This window comes from Corylus avellana, chromosome 10 (genome assembly GCF_965113065.1).
Source record: "Corylus avellana chromosome 10, dhCorAvel1.hap1.2, whole genome shotgun sequence".
In the NCBI taxonomy this organism is placed as follows: Eukaryota; Viridiplantae; Streptophyta; class Magnoliopsida; order Fagales; family Betulaceae; genus Corylus; species Corylus avellana.
Window position 1 is genome coordinate 15,114,001 of NC_142499.1, and position 11,377 is coordinate 15,125,377.

An 11,377-nucleotide genomic window follows, 5' to 3' on the forward strand; every position below is an offset into this window, starting at 1 on the left:
GTGGTAGACTAAGCTAACTAACTACTATGTTGGTGGTTGGCACAAAATGCCAAACTGATAATCTAATCTAATCATCTTTGCCTTGTTAAACAATATTCTATTATTATTGCAAGTTTAAGAAAATTAGCATATGCAATATTTTTCTTTCAAAATTGTGCCCATATGACCAGACATCAATTAACCCAACATATTAATAGCTCAGAGCCTCAAGATGCCCAAAATTGGAAATATGAGTAAAAATTGCTCATGTTCTCTTTCTTTTGGCTGTGGTTTTGTGTATTGTGTACTATAGCGTCTATATATGAGTCATTTCTACAAGAAAGCTGGATAATACTATACTTGAAATGGTGTAAAATTATGAAGGGTTAAATATATTTAACTCGCATCAACTACCAGTCATCTGCATTAAAGCTCCACAAATTGATAGGTGTGACAATTAGATACGTAACGTTACCATTTTGTGACAAATATGCCACTCTGTTAAACTTTGCTGTAAGATTAGAAGGAAAAGTGGTCACTTGCCTCTAACGTAACCACTTTGACCAAAAACTTATTATTATTCCTTGACGTCTATCGGGTGAAATACCAAAAATTCTCATCGATTTATCACGTGCTTGTAACTGTTTTAATTGATCGAAAAGTCAAAATCACCCTTAAATATGAAATTAATGGACGCAAATGCCAATAAACATGGAAAAATGTTTCATGATCACTCTTATCCATGGGTGAACTTTGATCATCAAACTTCACCTCCACGACTTTTAGGGCCCCAAATTAATTAACTTGGAATGCTTCCCCATGATCAGAATTTATGCAATAGAAAGACTAATGACATATGAGTTTGTCTCTTTTCTCTCTCATATATTTTCAACAACTATACTCTTGTTACTCAAATATACAAACCAATCGTCCCCAAGAGGTAGCTCAATCGGCTGGGACCACGCCTAATGAAGCGGAGGTTACTAGTTCGAATCCCCCCTCCCCCCTCTTGTGCGGACATGTCAAAAAAAAAAAAAAAAATATACAAACCAATCATTTATGACTAATAACTTCATGTTTACAAGACAATGCCATGCTTATTGGAGTAGGGTCCTCTCAATTCCAAATGAAATTGAGAATATTTAGTTAAGAGGTTTCTTAATTCTCTTTTGGTTGGTTCGGGGCCATTGTTTGGGTAGCCCACCCATTTTTAGTTTAATTATTATCATGTAACCCCTTTCCCAAGTTGTATTAAAAAAAACAAAGGTTTTTAAGGGTGTAAAATTGTCATTTTGTGCCGTGCATAGAAAAGAAAAAGAGTGGTATTGTGACAGTGAGAGAGAAATAGAAGCTTGTCCTTTTATTTTCTCTTTCATTTTTATTTTTATTTCTACTTTTTTGTGGAAAGAATCTCTTTTGTGTAAATGTGAGATTTGAGTGTCTTAATACTTTGAGTGTTTTTTTTTTTTTTTTTTTTTTTTTTTAAACAGTTCAATCTCATTCATTGACAAACGAGTATAAAGTTCAAACAATACAGAGCAAAGCTCAGAAGCAACCATAGTCGAAGCTATGAGGTTACAAACGTAAAAGATGACATATTACATTCTACACTCAAACAAAATCCTCTAACCTATGACTAATTTTTAAATTAAACAGCAGATTTGTGCCAAACAGACTCAAACCAATGTATAAGTAGCTTTTGTTCCTGGGCATTGAGGGCAGAGAACTCCAAGCCAAAACTCATCCTCCTCGACCCAAAAGCTAGAATAACGTTCACATCCACAACCCAAAGGTTTAGATCAAATCAACTACCCGAAGGGTATCAGGCGGGCAGATCGAGATCGAGAGAGAGGACCGAGCATCATTTTAAGAAAAAACAAAACTGATACAGGGAAACAAAACAAGACAGAAAGAACAAAAAAAAGGAAAGCCTGACACAATTACAAAGAAATAACCAACAGAAAAAAGCACACTAAGAGGACAACAGCAACCAGAAAGAAGAGCCGATCACGTGCTCCCCGGAAACCGAAAATGGAAGGGGGAGTTGGAAGCACATCGCGGTGGGGGGTGTGAGAAAAAAGGCAGAGGACAGTGGGCGGCGGAGCAGGCGTGGAGGAGATTGGCGGCACACTCAAATGGAGGGAGAAGTTTGAGTGAAACCCCATGAACATCACCCATAAAGAGTACCTAAACAAGCAGAAACAACAAAAGCAAAAACAGAAAGAAATAAACACAAACTCTAGCAAAAAACAAAAAAATGAGACAATACAAGAAAATAAAACAAAGAAACAAGAAACCCAAAACATAAATCATGTTGAGGAGGAAGGTTGCCGGGGGAAAATGGCCGTAACACGAAGAACTTGGACGAAGCCGAAGAGGACAGGCGGAAGGACGAGCGATGATGTGAGTTTGGCAAGGACAGTAGATCGGGCAAAGAACGGTCGATCCAAAAGCCTAGAGCAAAAAAATAGGACCAAAGGAGGGGGAAGAGGTGAAGAGGAAGGGAAAGGAAAAATCGCCCAAAGAATTAGGGGTATTAGGTAAATAGGCTACCTCGTAAGAAAAAGAGGGCGATGGGATGGGAGGGGAGGGGAGAGGCAGAAGAGGGAGAGGGGAGGAGGGCCGGAGGGGGAGAACAAAGGTTCTCCCCCTCCGACGGCGCACTCTGCTAGAAATGAAACCCTAGCAGAGAGGGGAGTGGGAAAGATTTTATGAAGATTTTTTCTTGCTTTCTGTTTTAATACTTTGAGTTTTGAGTGTAATCTCTTCACTATTTTTATATTCCACATTCATTAGTAAATTCTTTCGTAATTGTCCACATAAATTTTAATGTTCTTATGTATGATTATTTTATCTTATTTATGTTTTACATGTCATTTTGCTTTGTTAATTCCCACAACATTAGTGTTGAAATATATATAAAATATATAAAATACTAAAATATGAAAGAGAAAGAAAAGAGAGAGCGGCAGCGGAGAGACATATGCTGGCTATATCTTATATATTCACTATATCAAACAGTATTATATAACTCTATATTTATAAAAAGACAATGAGTAGTAACTAAGAAACCCTAAAGTAGACCTAAACTAATTAAGGAAGAAAATAAATCTTACAAAAAAATATAATAATGGAGAATAAAAATATTCTAACATAAAAAAAAAAAACGTATTAAAAAAAATATTAATAAACCTAATTTAAAAAATATAAAATATCCCAACAGCCAGTAATCAGAAGAGCTGTTGGTCGTTCCATGCATGCTATGGGTCTGACGGTCCATTCTCAACGGGCATGAGAAGGTACGTATACACGAAATTAAGTAGTACCAAGTATTCCCAGAAATAACTGAATTTCGGAAAAGAAATTAAGCAAAAAATATTATAAAGATGTGGTAAACATTAACTTGCCGTACAACTATCTTAGAGATGCAATCACATACACTAAGGTGCACTTGTACCCTTAAAGACAGTGACGGAAAAAAGTAACCGATGTGGACACCCTAATTAAAGGCATAAAATTATTTTCTACGTGATTACCCACTCATAATTAAAATTAAAATTAGGATAACTAAGAATCTACGAATAAAGATAATTATTTTCTACGTGATTACCCATTCATAATTAAAATTAAAATTACGATAACTAAGAATCTACGAATAAAGATAATGCAAAGCAGAAAGTTTTGTTTGGTAATGGTGACGTAGGGAGTAGGTCATCAGAAAAAAAAAAAAAAAGAAAAAGAAAAAAGTCACAACGCAGCGTGCACGATAAGATATTCTGATTGTTTTGTATTATAATTATAATTATAATTATATATATTAATATATTAATATATGTAAGTGATCAGTAGCAGCTCCAACTTAAATTCAACCCTGTAGTTTTTGGGTTCTTCTTGAGGATTGTTATGGTGGCTCCAGGTGGCAAGCCTTCGTGCCCTCACGACTTTGTTGTCGAATGATTGAAAAGGTGAAAGACGACAAAGTGTAAGCATCTCTTACTGCCTTGCTTGGATAATATATACTCACCACGCTTGTCTTCCAAATTCTTTTTTTTTTTTCCATTTTAGGACAACCTTCTTACAACGTCAAAAGACTTTTATTGTCCCTGTAAATGTTAAACTTTCCCTATTAATGCATGTTGTCATTTCCCTTGACATCAGTTTTTATTTTTATTTTTATTTTTTTTTATAATTTACAATTTTATTTTATTTATTTTTTAACATTTCCACACAAGACGGAAATGTGAATTCAAAGTAGTAATCTCCGTTTCATAAAGTGTTGGCATGTTATGATTTTAAGTATCTTATATGGTTTAAGTATAATATTAATTATGTGTATATAAGTTATTAAATACTTTCATTTTATAAGTTAATTTGTAATAGTGAGTTCTGCTCAATATTTTCATCATAGTGATTCGTTCTGATTTGTGTAATTTTTATTTAATTTCAAGTTTTTTTTTTTTTTAATGAGAAATATGAACTATTGAAAAAACTTTATACCCTATTAATTATGTATTTATGTTCAAAATTTAGCTTTAAGAGCATTCACAATGCGTTTCCTAAATACCACTTTTAGTCAAATTTCAACTAATTTATAAAAATAAAAAATAAAATTGCTTCATTAAACTCCCTACTCGATCCCCTACCTATTTTTAGTTTTGTCAGAAACCACTCCGTACTCAGTTTGTTTTATGTTATTTCCTCTCATTCTCTCTTAACTATAATGCAAAACATTTCTTTCTCCAATTCTTGATCTTGCCGCAACACACTCTGAAACCAATAAAAAATAATATTTAAATAAAATAGCAGAGGCTAATGTAAAGAATTTGATATAAATTTGAAAAAGTAAATTTTTCTTCTCAAATTTAATTTTTGTTTGAAGAATTCACTAGCTAGGAACACTCTAATATATATCATGACTTTAGCTTAAGTGCTGTAAAAAAACTCAGAAGACGGATCTTCTATATATATATTTTTTAAACGGTTTAGATTTAATTTCAATTAGTTTTTCACGAGACACAAAGATAATGAAATCAAATATGGACCATTGAAAATACTACAAATTAATGATCTCATGTAATTTTTTTTTTTAATTAAATTTTTTTTTATAGCAACTTAAGCCATATAAAAAGGGCAGATTAGTCATTTTGCAAATGTCGAAGAAGGGTATATGAGGAAAAAAAAAGCCTTAATTGACTGATATTTTGTACACATTATTAATGATTCTTTCGTAAGATCGAAGATAAGTAAAAACAAAAACCTGCCATGTCGCTGTTAATACGTATTACACCAACTGCAGACACAAAATTCATATATAAATTAATCTCCGTAAACACCCAAACAAGAACAATATTGTAGACGAGCTCTCCACTCCCTTTGAGAGCTCAAAAAAAACCTTCCCTCTTCTTTCTTGTCTTCCTTCTTCAAATCGAAAATCCTCTGTAACCAGCAATTGGTTTCTTGTGCAATGGAGATTCAATTTCAACAGCAAAAGCAGCATATGAAAAGGGCAGGCATTCCAACGAGCAAAGGAGGCAAGTTCAAGGGAGGTGGAAGAAACAGAAGTGGCAGCAACACAAACAAGTTTGTCGGGGTGAGACAGAGGCCTTCTGGGAGATGGGTGGCTGAGATTAAAGACACAACGCAAAAGATAAGGATGTGGCTCGGCACTTTCGAGACCGCCGAAGAGGCTGCTCGAGCCTACGACGAAGCCGCTTGCCTTCTTCGTGGATCCAACACTCGCACCAATTTCATCACCCATGTCTCCTCGGATTCTCCTCTGGCTTGTCGGATTCGGAATCTCCTCAACAACAGAAAAGAAGCCAAAGAACAACAGCCCGCAGATGCCGCCGCCGCTGCTGCCATTTCCACAATTTCTAGCAGTAATATTACTAGTTCTAGTAGTACTTCTAGTTCTTCCAGAAGCAGCGGCGGAAAATCTGTTTCTTCAGAGGTATTCCATGACACCCAGATGTTTGATAATGTGTATAAACCAGAATTAAGCAAGTGCAGGGAGGAATTTGAGTTGGGTTCTTCTCAGAATGGTCCTTCGTGGGGTTTTGATCGGTTTTTGTTTACTCAAGAAGCGTTGGATTTGCCAAAGAATGTGGCTTTGCATGATGCAGCAGAATTAATGGAGATTGCAGAATTTGAGAGGATGAAAGTTGAAAGACAGATATCAGCTTCGCTGTATGCAATGAATGGCGTGCACGAGTATATGGAAACTGTGCATGATCCTGCTGAAGCTCTATGGGATCTTCCACCCTTGTGTGAATTGTTCTGCTCAATGTGATGGTTTTTATGGGCTTCAATTTTATTTTTCCCTGCTTCTCAGCCTTTCTTTTTGTTTCCTTTTAGTTTAACCCAAAAGATGGTATATGTGGCTGAGGATGGGTTGCAAGATTACAATAACAAGAGGATTTTAGATATAAAAATGAAATTTTTATTTGTCTAATCTGCAATTTGTTGTCAATTAGTAGTGGTTCAATTGTTAAGGTGTTTCCTACTATTGTGGTCCATTTATCTTATCTATTGAGTTTTCAATGGGCCAAAAAAAAACAAAAAAAACTGTGGAAATAATTAAAATCTTACATGATTTTAAAAGGCCTCCTCAATCAGCAGTCTCTATGAAGTTCAAATAATCATGTTGATGTATTATTAGGGTTTTTTTTTTTTGTTCAAGATCACCATCATGTTGATTTAAATATTCCCTTATTCCCCATTGTTTAAAATATATCCCTTTGGTTGGGAGTGCAGAGAATATAATCAATATTTTACAAAAAACCAATTGCATCTCAAGTAGGAAAGTTTTAGAGGCCTACAGCTATTAACTACATGTTGAAGTATATCTTACCAAGTGTTGATAATGACTCAAATTGTCAACAAGTGTGAAGATAATTGCTAAAAAATATCAATATTCAAGTTGGTGGGCTCAAGTCATATTTATCTATAAGAAGATAATGTTAGTTTTAAAAAGAGTCCAAGAACAACTGAAATTGGATTTTTTGGAGAAAACGCGTGTGGATAAACATGTGGGCTGTAATGCTTATCTTCATCATGGAAAAGACTTTGTATTCATGATGATTTCGTTTTCCCAGTAGCAATTGGATTAAAATTGTTCTCCTATTTTTCGTGATTAAGCCTCTATAAAAGGACATGTAGTCCTAGGTTAAGGGGGATCCGGAAAATTCAAATTGGTGAGAGCACTTTGTGGCATTTACAAAGTGTAGAGAGTTTTTCTTTACTGGGTATTTGAGAGGGACAGTTGAGTGGGGTGTACAAGGGGTTAAGGGCTTAGGTTTGGGATATTAAACTTGAGCGGTTCAGGCTTGTACCATTGTACTCAATATTTCTCAGTAGTAAAGAAGGAGACCGAATCATGCCCCGTGGACGTAGGCATATTGCTGAACCACGTAAACTCTTTGTGTACGTGTGTGATTGGTGTGTGTTCTCATGCGTTTTCTTTCTAAAGTTGTTTTTCACATAAAGGGCTGGTGGGAAATTGGTAACCAATTAATTATCAATTTTCGCAACAATTGGTATCAAAACATGGTTGCGAATTTCTACCCGTTAAGAAGAAATGCAGTCCTTGAAGTTTGAGATTGAAAGGTTTGACGAGAGAATGAACTTTGGCTTGTGGCAAATACAAGTCAAGGACATCCAATCTGGGCTACACAAAACGTTGAGAGGAGCAGGTTCAGCAGATTGCTCAAAAAACACTAATAGTGTTTCTCTCGCTGCAGTGAGAGATGATTATGATGATGCTCTTTGATAAGGGGATGTACATCCTCTGGCATGACCGCTAAAAATGTCAGGATAATGGATGTGTTCTATTAGCGGGTCCACATTTGCATACGAGACATTGGTTTGGTTTTTTTTTTTATTTATTTTTATTTATTTTTTTATATCGGGTATGTAGTTTAAAAGGGTGTCGATGGCTGATGAACTTCCGGGGGAACCAAACATGGAAGTTGCACCATATTTTTCAGCAAGATTTTTTCGACATGTGCCGAAAATGAAAATTCTTGGAATGGTTTAATTCTAAGTGCATGTGCTCTTTATGGTGGAGCATGATAATTCTTGTAGAATTATTACTGTTGGTGTAGACAGTGTTTTGTACGACATCCCAGGGCGTGAGGATGGGCATCGGTCAAGATGCGGACCTGAGGTCTCAGGTGGAGGTTGCCAAATTTTCGCCAAGGTGAAGATTGTTGATAATGGCTCAAATTGTCAACGAGTGTGAAGATAATTGCTAAAAAATATCAATATTCAAGTTGGTGGGCTCAAGTTATATTTATCTATAAGAAGATAATGTTAGTTTTAAAAAGAGTCCAAGAACAACTGGAATTGGATTTTTTGGAGAAAACGTGTGTGGATAAACATGTGGGCTGCAATGCTTATCTTCATCATGGAAAAGACTTTGTATTCACGATGATTTCGTTTTCCCAGTAGCAATTGGATTAAAATTGTTCTCCTATTTTTCGTGATTAAGCCTCTATAAAAGGACATGTAGTCATTGGCATTTACAAAGTGTAAAGAGCTTTTCTTTACTGGGTATTTGAGAGGGACAGTTGAGTGGGGTGTACAAGGGGTTAAGGGCTTAGGTTTGAGATATTAAACTTGAGCGGTTCAGGCTTGTACTATTGTACTCAATATTTCTCAATAGTAAAGAAGGAGACCGGATCACACCCTGTGGACGTAGGCATATTGCCGAACCACGCAAACTCTTTGTGTACGTGTGTGATTGGTGTGTGCTCTCATGTGTTTTCTTTCCAAACTTGTTTTTCGCATAAAGGGCTGGTGGAAAATTGGTAACCAATTAATTATCAATTTTCCCAACACCAAGCAACTACAAATTTTCCTTGCAACTGTAGCCACCATCTCTAGGTCGCCATCATCTAGTCTCTCTATGAGCTTCTCAAGAATACTTAGGAAGTCGTCTTCATCACTAGAACATTTCTGTATCTTTCTGTTACAAATTAAACAGCTAGCCCAAACATCTTCAGACGACAAGCAACTCCAAATACCATGACCAAGAGTATATGCTTCCAAGCCACAAATGGGACAAATTAAGTAGGTCTCGAACTATTCTATTTTATAAAGATTTTCCTTTGCGGGAAGAATTTTATTACATGCCCTTCATAGAAACATCTTCACTAGCTGCGGGCCATGAATCTTCCAAATCTCCTTTTACAAATTGATTATGGTTTGAATATTTGAGCATGCTCATTTTTCTTGTAGAACTCTACCTCTTTCAAGATGATAAGCACTTCTGACTGAAAATTATTCATTCTTAGTTTCAATCCACACCATTTGATCTTGTTGCATGTTGGAACAAATATCCATACAACATATTGTAACAGCCCACTTCAAGCGGTATAATATATCTGCTTTGGGCCTTAGTCCACATGGTTTTTATTCTTGAGTTTACTCCAAAAGGCCTCATATTATTTAGAAAAAGCATGCTCCTATATACTCATGAGGCAATATGTGATGCTACAATCACCCCCTCTTGGAATTCAGAGTCTTAGCTGATGACCCTCTAGGAACCCATGGTCCTAGCTGACGACTCTCATGGGTTTTTGCACACCGTCCAATCTCAAGTTGAGCTCTATCTCTAACATTAAATGTAACAACTTGCTTTAAGTTGTATGATATTGTCCGTTTTAGACCTCAGCCCACATGGTTTTTGTTATTGGGTTTACCCCAAAATGCCTCATACCATTTAGAGAGAGTATGTTCATATATATGCACATCCCCTTTCCCATACCTAGGCAATGTGGCATGCCCCAATTTGTAATAACTAAAGGAAAAATGCTAGCCACGTGGCACATCTGCGTTATCACCCTAAAAACACTAGTCAAATTGGAGCTTCCCTAAAATTTCTTAGAAATCCTAGTTTTACCTGGTAACTAGGCAATTTGAGACTTAATACTCTTAACTATTTTTATAAACCACTTACTCTATGTAGGCTACTCCTCATCTACTCAATATAGGTGTTACACAGATGCTTGTTGTCTACTCCTGGTTGAAAATTTATTCTATCAAGGAAACTTTTGACCGGTCAAAGTCGATTTATAAGTTCCTTTACTTTAGCATCTCTATCAAGAATCTTCACCAAAGATTGGAAAACATAAGAAATAGGAGATTGTAGCCATTTATCTCTTCATATTTTAATAGATTTCCCATTCCCCAATCTCTACACTAATCTTGCTTTTAGTAAATTTTTTGCATTCCAAATACTCCTCCATACATAAGACGGTTTGAGCCCCATACTAGATTCTAGAAAATTACCATTCTAATAATATTTTTCATTAAATATTTTGCTGCTAGTGAGTCAGGGTTGTGAAGCAATCTCCATCCTTGCTTTGGCAAAATAGCCATATTGAAATGTTCCAGATCTCCGTATCCCAAAAACCCATGAAATTTTGATATCCACATTCTCTCCTAACTCATTCAAGCAATTTTTGACTTGCTGTCTTTATGCCCTACCTGAATTTAAGAATCATTGAATTAATATCCCTACATCAAGTCTTAGGCAATTGAAACACACTCATAGTATAAGTAGAAATAGCCTGAATAACAACGTTCAACATAATTTCATTCCCCGCTTGTGATTAAAAAAAGAAAAAAACTTTATTTCCACCTATTTATTTTGTTCCATATCTTTCCCTTAAAAACCTATAAAAGTACTAATTTTGGATCTTCCTATTAGGGCAGGTAGACCCAAATACTTCTCACATCTTTGAATTACACTCCCACTAAAGTAAGAATATGTTCTTTGCTTCCGTCTTGGTATTCTTGCTGAAGAAGATAAACGTATTCTCTCTATTAAGCCCTGCCTTGATGCCTTCTCATACATCTCTAGGAACTTTTGCATTATGTCCCATTCAAAAATATTTACCTTGCAAAATAATAGGTTATCATCTACAAAACTTTGATGATTTAATCTAGTACCACCTCTAGTGATGGGTATGCCAATTACCATTCTCTCCCACTTCTTCTGTAAAATAGAACTAAGCCCTTTTGCACATAGAATAAATATATATAAAATAAAATTGAGTGATAAGGGATCTCTTTGCCCGAGTCCACGAGCATGAATAATTGTGTCATGCACTTTACCATTAATAAGCATTGAGTAAGACACTGTTCTGATACATGTCATAGCCAGTTGTATCCATCTCTCTACAAAACCAATCTTCCTTATTGTGGCCTCCAAAATCCGACTCTACTCTGTCATAGGCTTTGCTCATATCTCCCATGAATTAAGGGACTCTAATTTTGAGATATAATAAAAGGGAACACCTTCTTCAACCTATTAGCTAATACCTTTGCAATAATTTTGTACATAATGTTGCACAAACACTCTAGGATGAGCTTTTACTTTCAGGGTAAAAACAAT

General features: G+C 35.6%; 1 protein-coding gene across 1 annotated transcript; it reads left to right on the forward strand.

Annotated features, from left to right (window-relative positions):
- The first annotated feature begins 5,336 nt into the window (after window positions 1-5,336).
- LOC132162049 (ethylene-responsive transcription factor ERN1-like) lies at window positions 5,337-6,388 on the forward strand. The gene has a single exon (XM_059572297.2). The coding sequence runs from the start codon at window positions 5,444-5,446 to the stop codon at window positions 6,266-6,268; it is 825 nt and encodes a 274-aa protein (XP_059428280.1). The 5' UTR covers window positions 5,337-5,443; the 3' UTR covers window positions 6,269-6,388.
- Window positions 6,389-11,377: the final 4,989 nt, after the last annotated feature.

Bases quoted from the DNA above. Each gene is read 5' to 3' on its own strand.
- LOC132162049 (XM_059572297.2), top strand. From the start codon at position 5,444: ATGGAGATTCAATTTCAACAGCAAAAGCAGCATATGAAAAGGGCAGGC.